This window comes from Scedosporium apiospermum (genome assembly GCF_000732125.1).
Source record: "Scedosporium apiospermum strain IHEM 14462 chromosome Unknown SEQ_SAPIO_0132, whole genome shotgun sequence".
In the NCBI taxonomy this organism is placed as follows: domain Eukaryota; kingdom Fungi; phylum Ascomycota; class Sordariomycetes; order Microascales; family Microascaceae; genus Scedosporium; species Scedosporium apiospermum.
The window spans coordinates 419490-442807 of record NW_015971833.1 but is presented as its reverse complement, the minus strand read 5'-3'; the positions used below and the strand labels follow the sequence as shown (position 1 = coordinate 442807).

Sequence of the window (23318 nt, the reverse complement as noted above, 5' to 3'; positions counted from 1 at the left end):
GTGGCAGGTCCCCTTTTTCTCCATTTCATTAGGCTCTGACGCTGTGGCGCTCATGAGTACTATTGAACTGCCAAGGAAGCGGCCCGTTGTCAACGGCTGGATTTTACACAAAGCGCCTAATGTAACGGGAAAGTGACGTTCCCTGCACCATCGATTGGTCTTACAGGCATCAACGGATCCTGCGGGACTGTGATCGATGCCCAAAGCGAAACGGAGGGTCTTGTGGCTGCTTACCTCGCGTTTCATGGGCACACAACAACGCGACGAAAATGAATGGTTCTCTTCGTAATGGAGAAGTTCAGTAATTACCCCGGACGGGGAGATCACGGCCTACATTTTAGGAATCGTGAACTTAAGGCTCGAGAAGAAACGCGGCGGATCTTTGGTCGCTCTATTCTCCACGACATTCTTTTATGAAAACTAACATGGGGCCAAAAGCAAGAGAAAAAAAAAAAAAAAAAAATGTGAAGAAATCTTACACAAACACCACGTTCCTCGCATCATACACACCCATAACCCTCTTCCACTTCATCTGCTTCGACCCCAAAAGATGCAACCTCGTACACCTCCCCTCCCCACTCCTCTCCATAGCCAACTTCTGCGTGCGATTCAAGTCCTCACAAACAAGATACTCCTCCTCACGCTCAGCCATATGATTAACAACGCGCAACTGCGTCCCGCGCCTCGCATCAAGACACACGAGGGCATGACCGCGCGGCGTAACAACCTTTAGAGGCGTCAAGCCGCTCATGAGCATCGTAGTCGTGCTAATAGGCCGATCGATCGAGAAACCCGAGTCCTTCGACCGGCGTCTAAAGATTGAATTGTACGGACCCCGCGTAAAGAGGATTCCTCCGCCACTTTCATCGTGGAGGAGCTTCGCGATGATCAACTGGTCTCGGATGCCGGTGACGGCTTCGAGTTCCGAAACAGAGCGGCAGCGTACGCGACAGTGCAGGAAATCGCTCCAGCTCCACTCCGAGACAAGGACGCTCTTACAAATAAGGATGAGGAAAGCGGCGAGGACCCATGCGTACGTGGCAATGTTGAACGGGTCGACGCCTTTGATACGATTGCCGACGGTGAAGCCTATGGCGAGACCACCGCCCGCTAGGAGAAGGGAGAGGGCCGCCGTGCTGATCACATAGAAGGTGCACGGGACAATGACGGACGTTTCGTCGACGACCCATTCTTCCTCCATCCATTGCGTGAGTTTTCCGAATTTGCGGGATACGTCTGAGGGCGTGTGGCCTTCGTTGGATCTGTCAATGAGTCTGCACCGGTCAAAGGTGCCGTTCTCGAAGGCGGCTGAGAGGCGCATTACGCCCTCGGATCGGGTGTAGGCTTCCATTTTGTCAGTGAATAAGCGGAAGAAGGCCTTGAAATTCGTTTCTCTGTACGGACGGGCGAGATCCTCGTCGACGCCGGCGTAGGACAGTAGCATGATACTTCGGAAATCGGTCAAATCGGCCAATAAGCACGGGTTTGTTGCCGCTAGCGCAACCATGACGGTGATGATGTCGTCCATGTACTCCAGTTCAAGCGAGGCCAACGGGGTTCGATCGTGATCGGGGTCACATTTCGACGAGTCGGAGTCCAAGACTTGGTATTTCCACTCGATAAAGGTCTTGACCTTGCGTTCAGTGACGGCGTTGGACGGGTCGCCTGTTTTGCGAAGTTGTTTCAGGTTCCGCACCGTTGCCTCGAGAATATGAAAGGCGCAGTCGGCGGTGTTGAGATTGTCGAGGTCGGACGTTGCGCAGTATTCCATGTCGCGGTCCTGATAAAGCAGCGTCTTTGCGATGCCCCCCAGGTTAGCAGGAAGCCAAAAGAAGTATTGCAAGAAAAAAGAAAGACTCACCTTGAAACCCTGGAAACCAGTCTCATAGACCAACCCGCAAATCTCGTACGCCGTAGGCGGGAGTCCCGAACGATTAAGAAATCTCAAAGACACCGCGATATACCTCCACGCCGAGCTCACCCCCGATCTGTACTTATTCTGCCTAATGCAGTACGCCGCCATCTCGGCTTCCGCTTGAGAAGTAAGGCCGTCCCTCGCATTCGCCTCAATGACTCTCAAAGCCTCTTCGCACTCCTCTTCCTCATCAATGATACTCTCCGCCGCCCTCGGATCCACGACCCTGCTCTGGTCGAGCACAGACTCTCCATTCTGCGCAGCCACGCGGGCGTTCGACGGAAGATCGAGAAGCAGCAGCTTAATCTTCGCCACGCGCCTCACGAGGGCCCCGAGGACGGTGGCCTGGAAGAATTTGCCCGCGCCGATTTGCGACATTAATCGCGCGAGCACCGCCGTGATGTAATTGATCAAGTCGAAGAGGGCATTCTGCTCCCGGGCGCGCTTCTCTGCCTCTTCAGGACTAATTGTACCGTCTTCTTCCTCGTCGCCGTCAGTGGCTGCGCCGGCGACTTGGGCTTGCTGGATTAACTTTTGTAACTTGGCGCGATTGGAAATGTTTCTGCAGTATCGCACGTTGATGCATTCGTTATCAAGCACGCAGAGCGAGAGGGCCGTGAGCATCTTCTCGGCCAAGTTGGAGAGAGTCCTATATCCCGACTCATCTCCAACCGTAAAGTAGTCTCTATTCTCGAAGCGAATAGACACGTCGGGATTGCAAACGTAGTAGTGAAGGCGCACGGCTTCGTCTCGCCAAAGTTTCTGAGATATTGCTTCGTGGTCTGTTATGCAATACTCCTCCAGGCTGTCAAACTGGGGGTAAACAAGCTGGTCGTCCTCGTCAGGAAGGTCGAGGGAGAGAATGTCCTCGACGGTGCATGATGCCGGTGACCCACGTGGCTGCGCTGCTGTAGCGTCTTCTTCGGGAGCTCTCCTCGGAATAGCAGGGTGAACAAGCTGGTTCCTAGCTCGATCTCTAAGCTGGGTAAAGGGCCGGCGTAGTCTGCGATCTATGCGCTGGCTCGTGGAGGACCAAGATGTTCGCCGAGAGAGCATAGAATGGTGATGCTCTAGGTCCCCTGTGGTCCGACTTGAGCGAAGCGAAGGGCGAACAGTCCTTGAGAATGTTGGATAGCGCGTCTGGTCGAGAGGAGCGATGAATTCGGCATTCTCGGATACTTGTGTATTGGAATCATTCTTTTCCGACATCTCGTCAATACTCTTTGCTGGTCTCTCCGCCATCGTAGCAGCAGGTTCCGACCGGAGCACTTCGTAGGAAACAATCAACCTAAATCCGCTCAGAGGCGACGCAGCCAAAGATCATCTCGAACACGACTCCCCTATCATACAGAAAGAACATCCCGTCCGAATAAAACCCCGCGAACTTTGGACCGTGGGAGGCCGCGAGGATGAAAGATCCCTCCCTGGGATTCTTGCGGAGGACCAGGCTGCGTGTGGCGGTTGTGATCCTTCAATCCTTTTCTCTGGTTAACCGCCCCCAATCTCACCCTGCCCAAGCCACCACCCATGCTTGTTTCAAGCTTCATGCAGGCTGATCCCAGATCAGCAAAATGGGTTGCCGAGTTATCCAGTGATATCAGGCAGTGCGAGCCAATATTCCCAATCAGCGAAACGAGGAGTCCAAATTGGCACCAGGCAATTCAGAAGATGGCACCGCTCCCGGTCGCAAGCTTCCCTCCCTCTTGCAGGATGGGCAATGCTATTATTCCCTCTTCAGAGGCTGGAGAGGCGACCTCGACAGCAACTCAATGATATATCCCTCCCCACGAATTAAATCAATTCAACGATCCCTTCATTTTTGGCCTCAGATGAGTAAGATAACTACAAACACAAATACAAATCAATCAATGTCTTTTAACTGCAATCCCTGCCGTTATTCCGATTATCTGAAGGCCGTCAATCCTCAATGGGTTCACCAGACTCAGCTAGTCATTGAAGCGCCGCCAGATGCTGCATCGTCAGAACCCAACGGCGAGACAGCGCCAGCTCAATTCGCTTTGATCATTGGTAATGGCCCGTCGGTAGGGGTGCCTGGAAATGCCCAAGGCGATCCAGTAGTGGAATCCCCGACTGCTATAGACGGCATCGACGAAGGAGATGACGCAGACACCGAAGGAGGCCATCCCTTCAGAAAACCAAGAGTTAGTCGGCGCGCTACCGGAGGATCGGTGAAGCACGGAGGACGAAGACGCCACGAATCCGCGGAAGCGAAAGGGTCAAAAGGGTCAAAGGGCTCGAAAGATGTGTACCTCCGAGTCAATGAAATGGTCGACGAATACGCCTCAGAAGCCGAGATGAGCGGCCTGGACGATTACTACCGCGAAGAGAACCGGCGTGCGAAGCGGACGCCATCTTGGGGGCTCGAGGAGCGGTCTCACTCCTGGTCAAGACGGCCGGCGGCACAGTCGATGCGCCCCGGCTCGGATTCTGACGATAGTGATGGGAACTTGGGTGGTGGTGGCGGGAGGATGGAAGTTTATGACAGTGATTTAGAATCCGTCGTGTCGGATGTGGGCAAGGCGGCACATGCTAAGAAGATGAGGAGATTCAAGGCCCTTGCGAAGGATAGGTTCGAAAAGATGCTCCTCGACTGCATCGTCAATACAGGTAGGTGCCGTCTTTTGTTTCCCTCCCTGTTCGCTAAAACGCACTAACTCCGCGTGGCAATAGAAAACATCAAGGACAACTACGAAGACATGTTCATCGACCAAACCACCATCGACAAGCTCGAACACATCACAAGGATGTCCCTCCTAAGACCCCTAGCCTTCAGCCGCGGCGTTCTCGCCGGGAACAAAGTCACAGGAGCAGTCCTATACGGACCCCCCGGAACAGGCAAGAGTCTCCTCGCCAAGGGCCTTGCCCGCAAATCCGGCTTCAACATGATCCTAGCCTCGACAGCCGAGCTGTGGCAAAAATGTCATGGCGACGATGAAAAGGTCATCAAGGCGCTCTTTTCAATGGGGCGAAAACTCCACCCTGCCATCGTCTTCATCGACGAGGCGGATGGCCTGCTTGGCTCTCGTAAGGCCGGCGAGAAGAGGCACATTCGCGCTATGCTAAATCAGTTCCTTATGGAATGGGATGGATTGAATAGCGGGAAGAACTCGCCATTCATCCTGCTGGCGACGAATAGGCCGTTTGATCTCGATCCGGCCGTTCTCCGACGGGCACCCGTGCGCATCCATCTCGATATCCCGACCACAGCCCAGCGTTTTGGGATTTTGAATCTGCTCCTTAAGGATGAAACGCTCGGCCCCGACGTCTCCATCGATAGGCTCGCGAAGATGACGACGCGGTATACTGGGTCTGACCTCAAGAATATGTGCGTGACGGCGGCGACGGAATGCGTTAGTGAGCAAGATGAAGATTCAGCCAAAAGGGTGCTGAGGCTACGGCACTTCCAAGCAGCCATGATAAGCATCAAGGCGACCGGTCTTAGCAAGACGGTGGAGAATGAGTTTAGGAACTTTGAGAGGGGAGCGAACCAGGGAGCGCGGCGGCAGGAGGAAGAGTAGAGCAGGGACGTAGGGTTAGCATTTTCATATAACATCTAATTCCAGAGTCCAATATCCACGATATCCATCAACAACCCAATTTTCTTTTAAGTCTGACTGGGGTCGAAAGTTGGCTGGGGCGATTCAATCCTTCTCTCGTTGGTTAGTCGGGTCGTGTCTCCATCTTAGAGGCCCAGCAGCTCATCCCATTTGGGCGTCTAGATCCCATCTTTTACCCAGCCGTCCTTGGCTCTTTGATCCACGGCATTTGCCTCTTGCCTTTTTCCATTTCATCGACATCGGATAGCTATCCCTGAGCCAGGCTGGGCGGCATTCGTTCTTGGAGGTGCCTTGTTCTACCGAGCCATTCCGTTATTGCGCGTGGAGTCGGCCTGAAGAGCATTTGACAGCCTATGTCTGGACGAGACGCAGAGGGCCATCAAACAGAGATGCCATATCGGAAGTAATTTCAATTTAAGAGCTAATATTCTTGGGCATTGTAGATCCAACCGTCCAAATCGTCGGTTCCAGTTGAAGCCATCATGAGGCACGTGACGCTGGATTTAAGTGCCAGTTGCTGTGGAGCCAGGCGCCTTCCCCCACCAAACAATCCCAAGTAAAACGCGCTGCGAACCAAAGAAACGCGGCGAGCTTCAAATGTTCTTGCACAGCTTGAACCTGAGCCCTTCTTGAACGTAAAGACGGTGTTTTTTTTTTTTTTTTTTTCTTTATCCACCACTCACCACGATCACCGAGTTTGATTAACATCGCCAAGTACAACATGGTACTAGAAAACCTGCGATAATACCCGCCCTGGACACACATTAACATCGAATCCGAAGCTCGGGCAGCACCCATTCAACCACCTTTTGGCACAGCAGGGCCGACATCGAAATGGAACAGTACCTCCGAGAATGGAGGCAAGATGCACTAAATAAAGCCCAATATGAATCTGCCATCTTTATTGGCGATAAGTTACTCGCCTTGACAGGTACGAAACAATCTGCGACCCTCTAGGTTCCCCCCAAAAAAGGACGGAGTCAACCTAACCGAGCGCACCCCAACTTAGGTGATGATAACGATGCTTTCTGGCTCGCCCAGGTGCACTTTGCTACGGGCAACTACACGCGAGCGCAAACATTCCTCTCGAAACAAGATCTCATCGCCCGAAACCCGTCATGCCGCTACCTCGCCGGCCACTGCCTCATCAAGCAGAATCGCTTCACCGAAGCCCTCGAGGTGCTCGGCGAGCGCAACCCAACCCACCTAATCAACAATGCCAGTAATAAGCGCAAGATGGCGAACCCGAGCGCGCATACCCGAGCGGCTTCGGCCTCGAACCACGGAAAGAATGCCACGAGCGCTAAAGACCGAGCAGCCCACCACCTGCAGGTCCACGACGGTGGGCGGCGGCCGCACAACGTATCCGTTTCCGTATCTGTATCCGTATCCGACGAAGAAGCTGCCAACAGGCGCTACGAGGCGGCCATGTGCTACTTGCGTGGAGTGTGCTATGCGAAGCAGAATGCCTTTGATCGCGCCAAGGAGTGTTACAAGGACGCCGTGTCTATCGACGTGCAGTGCTTCGAGGCCTTTCAGCAGCTGATGCAAAACTCTCTCATGTCGCCGGACGAGGAGTGGCAATTCCTCGAGACGCTCGACTTTGACTCCATAAGGGCCCCCGGCGACGTGTCGTCGTCGCAGGAAGCGGCCGAGTTTACCAAGATGCTGTACACGACGAGACTGTCCAAGTACCGCAATCCCGCCGAGTTTACGACGGCCTACGAGTCGCTCTCTACGCATTACCGCCTCGCCTCCAACCCCGATCTCCTCCTCGCACGCGCGGATCTGCTTTTTACGCAATGTCGGTACCGCGACGCTCTCGAAATCACCGAGTCGATCCTCAAAAATGACAAATACAACTTCTCCGCCTACCCGCTCCACCTCGCGTGTCTGTACGAGCTCAAAATGAAAAATGTGCTCTTCCTCATTGCCCACGACCTCGCCGACACGCATCCCGAGGAGCCCTGCACCTGGCTCGCCGTGGGCATTTACTACTTCGCCATCGACAAGATCGCCGAGGCCCGCCGATACTTTAGCAAGGCTAGCACCATGGACGTGCACTTTGGACCGGCATGGATCGGCTTCGCGCATACCTTCGCGGCTGAGGGCGAGCACGACCAAGCCATCCCCGCCTACTCGACGGCCGCGCGTCTCTTCATGGGCACGCACCTGCCCCAAGTCTTCCTAGGCATGCAGAACCACGCGCTCAACAACATGACGCTCGCCGAAGAATTCCTCAAGACGGCCTACGGCCTCTGCAAGACCGACCCCCTCCTCCTTAACGAAATGGGCGTGGTGAAATACCACCAAGACCGCCCCAAGGAAGCCGTAGTCTGGTTCGAGCGCGCCCTTAAAGTCGCCGAAGAAATCAACAGCGAACCCTCGGCGTGGCTCGCGGCCCGCACGAACCTCGCCCACGCGTACCGCCGTCTGGGTTTCTTCAACCGCGCGCTGGCCGAGTTCGACGAGGTTCTCCGCCTGGGCGGCAAGGACGCCGCCGTGTTCTCGGCGAAAGGGCTCGTGTACCTCGAGCAGGGGAGGCCGGAGGAGGCCGTGGGTGCGCTGCACGAGGCGCTGGCTATTCATCCGCAGGATGGCATAGCTACCGAGTTGTTGAATAAGGCTCTCGATGAGACGGCGGCGCTGGATGCGGCGAGGGAGGAGGTTGCGGAGGATTTGGGGGTGTTTGAGCAGGAGTTGGCGCAGAGGAAGGGGAGGGCAAGTGAGCGGTTGAGGGCAGTAGCGTCGGGGGGTGCGCGTGCTGGTGGAAGTAGAAGTGGTGGTGCGGGCGGAAAGGGGAAGAGTAGGGCGGTGGGGGAGGGGATATTGGTTCATGAATCGTTTGTGGAGGTGGATGAGTTGGAGGAGAGGGAGGCGTCGATGATGGAGATGACTGATGATGAGTAGATGGACAGAACTGTGGGAGTATGCTGTGTATAGAAGGAGTTCTTTTTTTTTCGTTTGGCATGGATGGGATGGGAGTTTTATATGGGTATGGATGGGATAATTTGCATTATGGAGCATTCCTTCAGCTTGAATGGTATCATGGAAGAGGTAGTGCATTAAAGGATAAACAGACTTTCTCTCTCTGTACATATGCTTGTCTTTCTCTCAATTCCTGAGCCTCGGTATCGGACAGGACTCACAGAAGACGTTTCCCCCATTAGAACCAGAACCCGTTTACTTCTCTTTACTCGCCTTTCCCGTTTACACTCCCAGCCGAGGACGTCAGTAGATAATGATAGAACAGAATGAAGCAGGAAGCTGTTTCCTGAACTGAGAATAATAGCCTACCGAGCTTGCCGCCAATGCTCTTCTGCTTTCTTCCTGGCCCTAATACCGGGACACGGAGGGAGCTACGCATCCAACGAAGAACAACGAAGAACATCGCCAGCTGATAGCTTCCCGGAGTTCTTCATGTCCTATGATTTATTCCCACTACCAACGGATCAATATCCCACCTCCTCCGTCGAGCTCTTCGATGAGCTGGGGTCAGGTAACCCGAAGGGATGGAATTGTTCCTGGCCACGCAGAGTCAGCTTGGAAAACTCTTCGAGGATACAGCCTACTTCGTAGTCGGGGCGGGCCGAGTTAAGTTGTCATCGAAGAACTAATCCCAAACCACGATCTGCTCCAGTTCACCGCACATTTAAAACCCAGGACAATTAACAACTCTTCTTTCGAATCAATGGAAAGCAGAGGGCTATGTATCAGTCGAAAATCAAAACTGCTCGCCAATAACAACAGCCGGTAAGATGGCCGAGTGGTCTAAGGCGCCAGGTTCAGGTTAACCTGAACTAGTAATTCCTGGTCCAGGTAACTGGGCGTGGGTTCGAATCCCACTCTTATCAGCAATTGATTTTTTGCCGGCTCAGAAGCCGCCCATCTTGTCTATGTCCCCCCTTCCCCGGTCTGTAAATCGAGACGCGAGACCACGGTCTTAGCGGGTGTCCGGGTCACTGAAGGCGAAGGAACCGAACGAGGGACAGAGATGCAGAAGGTGGGAAAGCATTGCCTGACCCAACGTCCCGGGGCGCTTTCCGGGTGTGTCGTGCCGTGTTTCTTGGTGCGCCAACGGAGCCCGGCACCGACTTGACCTGAGGCAGACAGCAATAAATGCTCGAGGGACAAATTTTTTACTCCCCTTGTTATGTTTTTAAATTTCAGGAACAATTATTTAATTAATTTAGAAAATTTGGAAGCAATTATATTTAGAGAATTTCGTGAATAAAGCAGTAAAATATTTGCTAGTTAAATAATTAGATGAATTTTTTTCTTAAAATACTTCATATTTCCTACCTCAGCCACCTCATCTCAAAAATCTTCAAGCCTCAAAGCCACTCACCGAGCCTCAACTCCCTCTGAACAGCCTCTTCAACACGACAACACCTCCTCCCCTCAACCCTCACGATGACAGACATCTTCTACCACAACAAACAACACGCCCCAATCCCTTCCCTCCAAACCCATCCCCACGCAATCCTAACAACCCACCTCCAACTCCGCGTCCTCCCCCTAGCCTCCCTCATCACCTCCTCCCTCCTCCCCCTCTCGCGCCTGCTCCTCCGTCGCCTCAACCCTTCCCTCGCAAAGACCCTCCCCCCTCTCACCCTCTCAGCGACGCTCCTCCTCACGGGCCGGTACGTGACCTATTCCCTCCCCGCGTCGCTGGCGCTCCAGGAAGCCTATCTCTGGACCTTGTCGCGCGAGGAGAAGCAGCGCTGGGCGTGGGAAGTTCTAGGTGATAGGCGAAAGAGGGAGCTGGATCGATGTGTGTACGGGTACGGGATTGCGGCGGTGCTGCTTTTGCCGTGGGAAAGGTCCGTTGGGGCTTTGAGGGTTGTGGGGGGGTTTGGGGTGGGGAGTGTTGTGGGGGTTGGGGCGTGGGGGGTCTGGAGGGGGGTTTGGCCCTGGGTGAGGGAGGGCGTTTTCTGGAGGGCGTTGACGGGGGAGAGCGGGAGTGGAGAGAAGGAGAGTGTGGAGGAACAGGCTTGAGGGGGAGAGGTCCTGCTGGGGCGTGCTGGATGGGATCGAGTGGTCCGGAGGAGAGTTTAGCGAGCGGAGGCTTGCGATGTGGACACGGCCGGGGCAGATATTGCCCGAGCAATACAACCTTCTTCTTCGAGACGGCACTATTCTTGTTTTCTCCCCCTTCTTCCCGGACGACCAACAGAAACCTTCGGCAGCCCTTCTAGAAGCCCCGGAAGAAATAGACGAGCCCTGTTCGAATGACACCCTCCATCGGATCGGTTCCAGAGACGTCTTCCGCTAAGCCATCCATGTGGGAGAAGGAAAATGGCCATCTGCCGGCATATTATGCGTTGCCTAGACGTTATGCTGGCGCCGGGGGAATGATATCGCCGAGAGGGAAGCTCATCTGCGGGGTCCTACATAATTGCTACATATCTGCCCTCCTTCCATCAGGCCAACATCATCCTCAACCTCGCGCCATACATTCTCCATGGGGAATAGGGCTATGCTGCCCCCCACGAATGTTCTAAACTTAGAAATCACGGAATGGCCGAAACTTAATATCGACTTCATCCTCGACCACCACCTCCCCTTGATACAAGGTGTGTTGCGGCGCCCTCTCGGACCTCAAAATCTACTGCACACACCCTCCTTTTCACTCCCACCTCCCCTTTTCATCTCTCGCCAAAAAAAGATGGAGACACTTACCGAGCCGCTACCGGCATCACCCTCCCACGAACCGGGTTTCTCCCTTCAGCGAACACCCTTACCCTCTCAATATATGCCTTACCACGTCGCCAATTCTCGCCTGCCGGTCCTTCGCACATACAGCGACAATGCTACCTTAGTACTCACACCCATCCTCCTCATCTATACTTAGAAACGGCTCTCTAGCCTCCTCCCTTGGCAAATGCCGTGATACCCCGACCTACCAAACTTTTCTTTCCCTTAGCCACAGCCGCTATTAACATCGTCACGAGATACCCATTGCATTTCAGGAGCAAAGCATGTTCATGGTTCATCATCACCCCATATTATTGATTCCCTTCATATCCAGGCCGGAAAACACCAAGAAAGAGAAATAGAGATAGCGAGATAGCGACAGAATTCCAACCCAAGTCGTGCGGGTATTCCCCATCATTGCATGTGCTAATAGTACAGATGTGTGTGTGTGTGTGTCGTTCCTAAATCCAGAGGCAAAAGAAGAAAGAAAACCATGCCCACATAGAGTCCCATACTTTTTTTCCCGCCCAGTCCCATCATCAAGAGTTACATGGAGAAACAGTGAGATCGAGCAAAACAGGAAAAAGAAGGAAAAAACAAAAAATCGACCCGTACACCCCCTTACGAAGTAAACAAACGGCGTAAATCGCTAGGCCACCAGGAGATAGACAAAAGCCGAAAAGCAAAAGGAAAATCACCCACGAGACGAAGACGGAAAGGGGAAACGTGAGAAGATGCAGAGGAAACAGGAAAGATGCCACGGGAGGGCAAAAGGAACAAAAACAAGAAAAGGCAAGAAAACAAACCAGCGCTCTAAAACATGATCCATTCAACTTCACCTCCCCGACCACCGATACACTTCGTCCAGTTAAACGCACCCATCTTCCCCGCATCCCCGTTCTTCTTATCGCCACCCGCATCCTCCGCCCACAAAGTCTCTAGAATCTCTAAAGCTGCCAGGTTGTTCATGTATCCCGACCGGCCCATGATGTCACGGCACTTGGCCCGCACAATATTTCGCTGAAGATCGTTGACACACTCGGACCCGGCCACGAAGAGCGGCCAGAGGAGGAACTTCTCCGCGGGGCTACCCACGTCGAGACTGGTGGCGTAGTAGACGACCTGGCTAACGAGGTTCTGGAAGTTGGCGCTCGAGCTCGGCGAGGTTGGATTGGCAAGCCTCTCTGTATAGAGGAGGGCTGCGTAGCGGAAGGCTTCAGATAGGCAGCCGAGGTCACGTAGTTGCGCGGGCATCGTCTCGCTCGGGAGCATCGCCTGGAGCTGCATGGCGTCGAATTCCCAGGATTGGAGCGCCTGCCTGACTTCCTTCCATTCCTGCCAGAAGCTGGCACGGTTGTCGTCGAAGCTGCTCGGCGAGGTAACTAACGTATTCAATAACTCTTCATCCTCAAGGCTAGAAGAATCGAAGTTGCCGTTGCTGTCGAATCGATGCGAGGAAGAAGAAGAGGAGGAGGAACCGTACGCTTCCATGAGTTGCCGAGCGTGTACCTTTCTAAGGTTGCTCTTATAAGAGTGGCCAAGCGGCAACGAGAAGGGCGAGTGTGGTTGCGCGTCGGTGGGTGAGCTCCGAGCACTGCTCGAGCTGTGGTTGTATCCGAACACATTCATAGTGTTGCCGGACATGAATGGTGAGACGGGCTGTTGCCTCTGGCCTTCGTTGTGCTGTTGAGTCTGGATGAGTCTGTTCTGTGAAAGCAGGTTGAGCCGGGCCAGCCTGCTGATCGTCTTGAAAAGCCCCCGTTCGCAACCGACAAGGTTTTCCGCCCCCGCAGGGAGCAAGGGAATGTCGTGAAACCTGCTGTACATACTTCCGCCAAGCTGCGTTTCTCTGTCGTTGATACTAGCGGAAATGGCATCAAAGTAAGTGAAGATGGCCTCCATCCATGCCGTCTCACCAGAAGGCGCGACGTGCTGAGCTTGCCTCATGGCTAATATCTTCTTGACACCAGCAAACTGAGTGTGGAATCTGGCAATCCCTGATTCGGCCATTCGGTAGTGACACAGTAATAATATCGTCGCCAGGACGGAGTCGTGGGTGGCTTTCGCCGGGTCGTTAAGTTGTTGATTCAATAGGTTGACGGCCAAGTTTCGATGTTGATGCTCCTCCGTCAGCGCCTGGTCGGTAGAGCCGCCAATGCCTTCTCCAACGGCCTTTTCAGCCATGAGTTTTTCCGACAACTCCCGCGTCCCCTGTCCTAGGCTAAGACGTCGTTTCATGCGAAGATTGCAGGCCGAGAGGGCGCAGATGGCGTGCTGAAGGCTCTGGCTCGAGACGGCGAGTCGCAGGATGTGATCTCGGTAGGGATTCTGGGGGCTGTCGATAAAGACCATGGATGGAGCCATGGTGTTCTTGTAATAATCCATGAAGAAAGGCATCTTGGCGATGAGCTCGGAGCTCACATGTACATTGCATGGTTCGTATACGGTTGGCCATTGGCTACTGGTAGAGTCCCAGTCCCCATTGGATCGCGGCGAGATGATGTCTTGATCTGACGGTGATGGCCATACGGGGCCTGTCGAGCCGCAGCTTGTGCTGAGGGTGTCGAGTTCGGGTACGCCTGAAACGCCATCGTGTTAGGGTCGTTGCTGCTCAGACTTTGGAAATGGCATGTTGGCCCCAAATCGGAAAGCAGGTTCGCCTTACTCAGGTTGTCACACTCGCGCATGAGTCTCTGGCTCAGCTGAGTCTCGAAAGAATCTGCGTGTGACGGATAGCTAGAGGAATGATCTGAAGAGGCGTAGACGAGGCTGGGGCAAGACGTGGGAGGTGGCTGTGGCTGCTGATGCTGGTGTTGTTGGTGGTGCTGGTCCATCATGACAATGGGGAGCGGGCTTCGGGCGACGGGAGAGTTTTGGGTTGTGCAGCTGTCATACATGAGGGTAGGGCTGTGGATGTAAGGGATATCATCGACGCGAGGGAAGGAGTGTGCCATGGGCGAGAGGTAGCCGTCGCTCGTCGAGTCGAGGGAAGGGGAAAGGCGCGGGTCGGGGGTAATGGCGTGAGGTGCAAGATGATGATGAGGGCTCAGCTTCCTGTACTCGGCGCCCTCGGGGATCGACATGGCACTCGCGAACTGCAGATTGTCCCAATGGCCTTGGATCGCTGGGGAAGACGAACTGAGATTGCTGTCCGACGGAGTCGACACAGCCAGATACCCGCAGTTGTATAGGGAGGCTGGAGGCGGCGATACGGAAGCATGGCGTTCGGTGGGTGAGGCCGTGATTCCGTGCTCGGCGTGACTGGTGATCCGCCTTGGGGAGGTTGATATCTGTCCGGTCCACTGCGGACCCGTTGCGGCGGAGCTCGATCGAGATCTCTGAGGAGACTTCTTTTGAGTTCCACCACTGACCGGCGGCGACTTGGCAATGGGCAGAGACAGCCCTCTCAGCTTTCCACGGCTTGCGACGCCGACACCCCAGGTCAACTGGGTCTTGTATCCGGAGCACTCCTGGCCGACCTCTAGGCATTGGGAGCAGTAAGGGCGGCTCCGGTCACACTTGAGGTTCTTCTTAGAGCACGAGAAGCAGTCATCAGCGGCACCACCAGCGGCAGCGCGTCTTCTCCTCTTCCGGGCAACGGCGGCATCCTTGGATGGGGGTTGTTGTTGTTGAGCCATGGGGACGGTCATGGTGTCGAGACAGAAAGGGAGCGGTAGTGGAACAAGGCGTAGAAAAGTTCTTTAAAAGATGATTGAGAAGTGAAGTTGCTGGAGCAAACGAAGTTATATATATAAAGCTAGGCGTCAAGACGGGAAACGAAAATGTCATAAAAGAAACCGTGCCATGGGGGAAAATGTACGTAGTCGAGGTCGATCACAACGCTTCATACGGGGAATCGCTTGTTATAGAAAGATGTATGTATGTATGTATGTAAAGTGTAAAGACTAAGGAGGTAGGTTGACCAAGATTGGGATCTAGATCGGGATGGGGAAGCAACTCTGATCAGCAAGCTCAAGATGTAAGAATTGTAACTATCGACGAGGCCCAAAGAAGAAGGGGAACCTTGTTTCTTATGTTCTTTTCTGATGCGAAGTGCTAAGGAAGCGTTGCTATTTTGTAGGACCGAAGCTCAACAGGCAATCAGCAATCAGCAACCGACAGCGTCCCCATACTCCTACAGACCTTTCATGTAACTCCCCTTCATTAGTAGAGAGGAGTCGACACTACCGGAATACGACTAGTAGCAGGAATCCTGGATCTTGTGGACGACTAGGGGGATGGGTGGGGGTGTACTACATCGAGTACGATGGCAAGGTTGGAGAGGAACTGTCCGGCTAGGGATTAAAGGGTGTGTGGTGTGGGCGTGTGAAGTTGAGGTAATGGAGGGGGTGTGTCGGTGGGCGGGAGAGACGAATATCTCGACGAGAGGGTGTGGGAGGAGAAAAAAGCTAGACCAGACCAGACCAGACCAGACCTGGGAGGAGACCAGGCCAGGGTCCAGGGTATTGGTCTCTCTCTCTTTTTTTTTTTTTTTTTTTTTTTTTTTGTCCCTATTTTTTTTTTCTTGTTTTTCCTCGTTCCTTTCTTCTTTTTCATCTTCCTAACTCCTTTCGACATGACGGGGCTGCAGTGTACTTGTCGATATGATCCCTGGGATCTCAGGTCGAAATGATGCTTGGCACTTGTCCGGCGAGTAAGAGAAGCAAGAGAAGGCTAGGGTCCTCTGCTCTGTACGAAATATAGTAATGTACTACCTCTACCGCTTCATACTTCAAAGCGGAGGAAGGGCTTCGCCAGCTGTTCTGGCATTGTCATGGGCGCAAGAATGGTGGATGGTGCAGGGCAGGCAACCCGACACAGACAATGTCCCAGCACTTTGCCCCCGATCCTGGTAGACAGAAGTGCCGATAGATATTGGGGTTAAACCGCAAACGACAAAAAGAACGAGTGCATTGGGTGGTGATGCTACTCACGAGGGTTTACCCCAATGCACGAGTGTTTCCAACATTTGCTCTACTCGCCTGATTATTTGAGGCAGAGCCCATGAGCCTATGAGGCATACAGAAGGCGTAGGCGTTTGATCCAGTCGAGGTGAGGGGGGCGGGAAATAAGGCCAGGCCTCTCCTGCTTTACTGCTTCCAGCACTCGACATAGAAGCGGATCAGATGTACCTTGCCAAGAGATGGAAGAGCATCAAACCGTTTCTTTCTTTCGAACGCAGTAAGATTTCGCACTTGCTTGCAAGACTAACGCCTAACTGACTGGTCGGAAATAAGATAGGGCAGCTTGGTGAGTAGGTGTACTTCCTAAGGAGATACTCCTGGCCAAGCCAAGGTACTTGGTAGACGGCCGTTGGGGCTTGAACCAGGAACGGTGTTGTTCCCCGAAGTTTTCTGTCCTGCCGATGGAAAGGCCAGAGCGTATGAAGCAATCTTTCTCCGTCCGTTACTTGGAGAGAGATGGTTTGCCGAGGGTACAGCTGGATTTCCTCGGTGGCGTGTGCTGGGACGGAGATGGTTCTATTAAGGATGACGGAGGAGGGAACAGCAATTAGAAAGGTGCAGAGTCGACTGGGAGAAGCTAGAGGCGGAGGCGCGCAGAGGCAACTTTCAGCAGGGGAGGGGCAAAAAAAGGTTCCAATGTTCCAACGTCTGTGTGTTTAATGTCTTTCTCTTTTCTCTGCTCGGAATAGTGTACAAAGATACTTCGCCGGCTCATGCCTGCCCCATGTCATGTTCTCTTGCAGCGAGGAACATCAAATGCAGCAATTGGTGCAGCCCGTTCGATGTACTTCGTACACCTCGAGGTACTCGACTTGGGGTAACCCAAGATTTTAACGTCACAGCACAGAGTTGAAGAGTTCTGGAGATACACTTGTACGGCTGCCAATGTCGCTTTGTATTACTGGAGTGTACTTCGTACTTTCCTCCTAGGAGGGCACTAATCTCATCACCGGGCCTGGCTAACAACACCTCAACTGTGCCCAAAGGCTAATTCCTCGACCTACAGAATGTGGCGCGCCAAGATGGTTTGGTACGGAGTTACACTCACCAGTGTGAGACCACAGGGCAAGGGCGGCCTGGTCAGGGTCACCACTGGACGGAAAGCATGAAGAGCACACGCCTGGAGTTGGCTTGTTCGTACTTCGTCGTAACGTATTTCGTACAAGGCACACACATTCTAGAAGGACCTTCGAAGCACACCTCTAAACTTTAACTCTTACGCCCAGCCATCGTCAGCTGGGCAAGCCATTCAAATCCTCAAACTGCTCAAACTAGTGTAGCTCCTGCCACGTTAAGGCAAGGGATCGATCGGTACCTCAGCGCAATCATGTATTGGCGCAGATGCGAGGGCTGCCGCCCGGCCCTCGAGACATTGAAGCCTATCACTGAAGTCTGTTCTTTTCTTCGTTACAAAGAAGCACATCGCTCCTTCGTACGTGTCCACAGGTACGGGCAAGGACGGGGCAAGTACGGACGGGGTACCCTATCGGCCAGGGCAAGGGCAAGGCGCTGGGCGTTGCGGAAAAGGAAAGGGCCAATGCGGACGAAAGAGACTACGAACAATGGACAGAGAGAAGAGGGAATACTGGAAAGCGCGATGCATCAAATCTGAAGAGCCAGCATGTGCATCGCTGGCTCCGTTTTCGAGGCACCTCTGCGGTAATACTCCAGTCGTCGCTCTATTCGCAAACTAATAAGCCACCATGACCTTTACTTCTTATAAATCTTTCAACGCCACCTCTACGTTTGTTCCGCCACCCTTCGAGACAGTCCAATCTAGAAGGAGTAAATTGGGCAGAAATTGAGTTTGGGGAAGACGAGCCTCAACTGTTTTGTAGTGCAACTTGTCGATGTCTACGAAGTACACCCGAGAAACTGGTGAAAAATGTCCTCCAAAGAGCAATGACCAGCTCGGCCCAATTGATCTTGACCCGGCTCTATCCGCTCCAGCCCGACCAGGCCAGGCCAGAGATGCACTCTCATCCTCTATCCCCTCCATTTGTCAAGCAGGCGTCAATGCTGTCGAGGTCTGCTCCTTCATTGTTCTGACGGCGATCCATTACTCGATTGATCATCGATGTTGCACGTTTTGGCTGAACGCCAACGACAGTTTTCCATCTTGGTAACAGCTCGTGTGCTGCCCGTCTCTCCAGAGTACCGTCTGCCGCCTTTCGAGTGGATTGATTGATTAATTGATGGATCCATTAATGATGGATCAATGATACCAAACCCTGGCCTGGCTATCCACTGCGCCGGGCCTTCTCTTCGGGGTGGTACTGCGCCAGGTTAGACTGCCCGAGAGCACTTTGCAACGCCCTGACTTGTTAGTGCCTGTGAGGTACCTTCCTCGCCGTCGGTACTTATGCCCTCAGCGTTTACAGTATGCAAGAGAAAGTACCGTCTTCTTCTCGGGTGCTTTGTAAATGGGAAATGGGTCTCGCACCAGTATCTCTCCTTGACCTTGAACAGCGATAGACTGGACGGGCTTGGCAAGGCGAGCGCGTCGCAGTGTAATATTACTTCGTAGCTTCAATTGACCAGAATCGATCAATGATGTTCCTCTGTGCTCTTACCCCAGTTTGATAGCGTGTTTCCGTTCAGGTTCTTTTGCAAGTCGCCAAGTACCCCACTCTCTGTCGTATGCTTGTATATGCGAGTCGCCATTCCAGTATCGATGTGTGGGACTTTTTGCCCTTGAACCGAACCATCGATGCAATGTTACACCCCTCATCACTGGTGGTGGTTCTTGGTGGCTATGTTAACCCAACCATAATTTCATGGATCATCCGCCTGTCTTTCTCCTCATCCATCAAATCCTGTTGCGAGAGTGGGAGAGAGCGGGAGAGGAGGAGGCGGGGATCGGATCGGATCAGGCGCAAATACTCCTTTGCCAATATCAATACACTCTGAACATTCGGGACGGTCCTTCTGTCAATCACCAGACGGCGTTAGTGCGAGCTTGCCCGCCTTCTTTGGGCGACGAGCAGGACGTAGGAACCATGAAGTACCCGCATTTTGCTGACTTGGCCAGCCCAGGCCAGCCCAGAGCTACTGGCATACTAGCACAATTGTAACCGCTCGTTCCTGGGTGGAGTCCTCAGACTCTGCAAGTCCGAATCTCCAGGCTTCTCTTTCTTTTCCGTTCCTGCTTATCCCTAACAAAAACCCACATACCAGGTTTAGTGTCTCGAGAGATACGAAGTACAACCCTAAAGTCAACTTCTTGCGAGATTGTGCCCTGTCCCGTCTCGTCCCATGGCCCTGTTCAGTGCTCGGTCGGGCTTGGTGCGACCTGGAACAAAGGGTCCTGGACATTTCGATCGAGTTGCCCGCATCCGCACTCCCTTTGAGACGAGATAATGATGGAATCCCTGACTCGACCTGCGGGGACCCGATACCCTCTGTCGAGTAAGAAACCGAATGATTTGAATTCGAATGGGGAATAGAATCTCTAGACTTTAATCGGATGGTAATCTTACTACAGTGAGTAAGTGGTGTAGGCGAACAATGGTGGGGGGGACTCCAAAAATCCCCGTCATTTCAGCCACCCGCCATGCCGTGATTTCGTTCACCTCATCCGACATCTAGTTTACATGTATTGGTCGTCGGGTTTCTTTTTCCTCACCCCACGACCTATTAAGAATCAACTTCTAGTTTACCATCCGACGAGAGACACACATAAACTAGTTCGTGTCGCACGTGCTGCCTCGGGACCTCCCACGCTCAGATTCACTGGGATGCGCCGGTGGCTGCGAGAGAGAGCTCATGTGAGACATCGCAGCCAGTAGTGGCCGTTGGCTGACCGAATCACTGCTCTGTCGAGTTATTTTCGGACGCAAAATATATTACCCTCTGTGGCACAAGCACCCACTAAGGGAGACGTGGTTACCTCCTCTTCCTGGGGCTTCACAAGATGGGAGGAGGGTAGGGTATGAATAAGATGACCCGACTTCCGAATGATAACAAGTATAGAGCTCTTATTTCCTTGATCAAAATGTATACAAAAATGATCTCAACTCTACGGGAGTGTGTGGTGTGGTAACTGTCTGTAATACTCGGTACGTCCTACAGTGTAAGTAGATGGGGTGCTGTGGGAACATCAGTATCTGAGCAAGCTCTCCGCCCAGATGCTCTCATGTCGTGCTTGTCTCTCGTCTCCGCTCCTGCCAAGTTCGCCTCTTAGTACCACCGCTTGGCGGGATTTCACTGCATGCTGCTCTCCTGCAGGTGTTGATTTAATCTATCGGGTCGACATGATTTGGTCCTACGGACCCTCCTCTGACTGAATCTTCAATTTTGTGGGGGGATAAGAAAGAAGAAGGAAAAAAACCCCGGTCACTGTTCATTCTGTTCCCTGGAACCAGCCTGGGGGACCTTTTCTTATCCCACCCATCCCTACTTCGATGTTCGGACTCAATGTGCGATCGAGGTGAGGTGACACTCGCGCGTATTGTAGTGTAAATGCTATCCACGCTGACCTGCACCAAGTCGCATCCCGACTGCATGCACCTGCAGTCACTACAACGACAACGACATTAGGAAGGGTCATTGGAGGGGGTCATCCGTAACTTGTGCTGTGGGTGCCTTGATGTGCCTTGACAACACGGGAAAGCAATAGTCAAACAAAAAGACCCCGACTTTGGAGAACCCCGGTTCCCAATTGAGTTTAAGATCCCGTTGTACTCGACAACGGCAGGATACGCCATCATCACGCGGGATATCTGTTGCAGCCAGATGTAGACTCTCTCCAATCGATACTTGCAGCAGTAGTCCAAGGCGAGACTTTTTGACTTCTGTTGTCAAGATGCACGGTAATTAGCTGCCAGAGATTCAAATGTCCGCAAGTCTAAGCCTCCCCATCGAACAAACGTTCCTGCCTTCTCTGCGAGGTTATCGAAACTCCGAAGGGTAGGCGCGAAAGACATGCCATGATTACGAAGTTGACAGGCCGACAGAGCAGCTTATCACATGCAAAACCCGACCGAGATATTTCGTCGGGAAAGGGAAGTCGCCAAGTTCGTGAAGTTCCATTGTCATCATCTCCAATCTCCAAAATCCCCGAGCGGGTTCAGCCACAATCCGTCTTTCACCAATCCTTTGCTTCCATCAAGCGGTCCCTGTCCATTTTTTTCTTCCAACTAGCCACTCCACTCCGATATCCATCCCACTTCGCTTGATACAAGGGGTGCAATTACGAAGCAGAGTTGGCAAACAATATCAAATGCGGCGGATTTGATTGAAATCCTGCACTGCCAGCAAACAAGCCAGCCCACCAGATCTGTCGCCTGTCGGCCCCGATGAAGCTTTGATCTTAACCGACACAAGAGGCTTATGGGAGTGCCAACTGCTAACACCCCACGCAATTCCTCGCATTTGGGGGGGAGCAACCCTCAAGGCTGGGACGGGGGGGCTTGTCGCGACCAATCGATGCGGTTTGCCTCATTTGTCGAACCTGGCCACCAAAACGGCTACACGTTTCGGAAGTCGCTTTTTATTTTCTCTTCCCTTTGCTTTTTTTGCTTCCCTTTACGAACAGTCGAGTCGTGTGAATGGCTACCGAATAAACCCAGCAAGCCAGAGTCCCTCCTCTGCCTCAATCTGCCGGTATGTCGATCTCGGCGAAACCCTTTTCCCCCTTGCCTTCTCCCTCCGCTCCAACCATAAAACGGCCCATCCCTGCGAAGTAGCGTCATTCTCAACCAAGCTCTCCGCTGTGGCTGGCCACTAGAATGTCGACAAGCGGCTTCCATGCAGCCTTCCACAAGGTTTCCATTGCTCCCCCGCCCCCTTCCCACTCCTTCCATCCAACCCCCGCCGCCCAATCCCACCACACGCCAGCCATCCATCTCAGCTCCTCCATTCGGGCCCTCCGACAAGGCCTGACTATCGTGGTGGGCAGACTAGGAAGCCTGGAATATTTTATTCTGCGAGGCGGATGGACTTATCGAGGACGCAGCGGACCGATTTTGTGTGCTCCGACATGAGCCCGGCCAAGCTGATTTTTTTTTTATCCTTCTCTTCTTTGCACTGCGCTTGATCACTAGCGCCTAGTGCATGCGAAGCTAACTTGTAAGTACGATCTAAGAATTGCATCGATGTCAACCGCCCTGTTCCCGTTAAGGATCGTGAAGCGACACTGTTTACGATAAGCCAAGGACTCGCGAAGGATGACATAAATCGCCCGCACGAAGGAGCCCGGAAATAAGCCTGCAGTCATTACAGTGTCGGGCTGGGTGGTTCGGAATTTTGGTTTGGATGCACTATCTCCAAATTAACCGGCCTTGGGGTTGCTATTTCTGAACCTTCGTCCAATCTTGAGAACACCATAGGTTTCTAAATCTAGACGAACTCGCAATTTCAAAACGAATGTCCTCATTGAGTACTCGGTATCTTGGGAGAGTCCTGAACACCTGGACACTGTTCTGAAACCGGGTCGTCTACGGCAAGAGAGAACATCGTTCAGCATGGCAGCATGGCAAGGCAACCTTCATGATGGGTCTGCCTAGAGATTGCCAGCTGCGTGGGCGCGTGCAGAGCCTGATGGTGGCGTTGAGTCGGTCGCTGGGTAAGGCAGCGCCTAGACTGTCCGGCGGTATTACGAGGCTTTTCCACCGAGATCATCTTGGCAATTGACTTTGATCTTCGAGATTCGAGAGAGAAAAAAAAAAAAAAAAAATTCCATTCTATCAGTGCTAGTTTAGTTTTTCTTATCGCCAGCATGAACAACGCATGGCGGCGGGTTCCGCCATCTCGAAGAACCTCCCTTGTCAGGGCCAGGTGATTTTCGCTCCCGCTAACCAAAACAAGGGTTTTCATCGAACTTTTCCATCCAGGTTCTTTAACGGGCGACTAGGGCCTGATGACAATTTGTCTCCTTCCATGGTGCACGAATGAGACGACTGCCCACGTCCACGACTCCAATCGACCGAGGCAGAGGAGGAAGATGAGCCGTGAGACATTTTCCCACCCTCGCTGTGTCGGACATTTTTCTTGTCTTCTCTTCTCGACACACCCCAAGCCATCGATTTTATTTTCCTCTCACGTAGAAATGTCCCCTTGTACAATTACACAACCCCGGGTTTGAAGTTGCTGCAAGCCACAGGGCGACGTGGAATAGAGCACGGAGGCTGCGGAATCTAAACGAACAGAGTTTCAGTGGGGGAT

At 53.0% G+C, this 23318-nt stretch overlaps 3 protein-coding genes and 2 pseudogenes across 3 annotated transcripts; 3 read left to right on the top strand and 2 right to left on the bottom strand.

Moving 5' to 3' along the window:
• Positions 1-475: 475 nt before the first annotated feature.
• On the bottom strand, positions 476-3157 carry SAPIO_CDS8869 (annotated as a pseudogene; the record flags this gene model as incomplete).
• A 626-nt stretch (positions 3158-3783) lies between these two features.
• Positions 3784-5454, top strand: SAPIO_CDS8868 (Spastin; the record flags this gene model as incomplete). Its single annotated transcript, XM_016790405.1, has 2 exons — positions 3784-4543; positions 4607-5454. The coding sequence occupies 2 exons, from the start codon at positions 3784-3786 to the stop codon at positions 5452-5454; spliced, it is 1608 nt and encodes a 535-aa protein (XP_016639708.1).
• An 873-nt stretch (positions 5455-6327) lies between these two features.
• SAPIO_CDS8867 (uncharacterized protein) lies at positions 6328-8403 on the top strand (the record flags this gene model as incomplete). The annotated part of the gene is made up of 2 exons (XM_016790404.1): positions 6328-6424; positions 6503-8403. The coding sequence occupies 2 exons, from the start codon at positions 6328-6330 to the stop codon at positions 8401-8403; spliced, it is 1998 nt and encodes a 665-aa protein (XP_016639707.1).
• A 1503-nt stretch (positions 8404-9906) lies between these two features.
• On the top strand, positions 9907-10491 carry SAPIO_CDS8866 (annotated as a pseudogene; the record flags this gene model as incomplete).
• A 1512-nt stretch (positions 10492-12003) lies between these two features.
• Positions 12004-14840, bottom strand: SAPIO_CDS8865 (uncharacterized protein; the record flags this gene model as incomplete). Its single annotated transcript, XM_016790403.1, has 2 exons — positions 12004-13769; positions 13856-14840. 2 exons carry the CDS (start codon positions 14838-14840, stop codon positions 12004-12006), a joined length of 2751 nt encoding a protein of 916 aa, XP_016639706.1.
• Positions 14841-23318: the final 8478 nt, after the last annotated feature.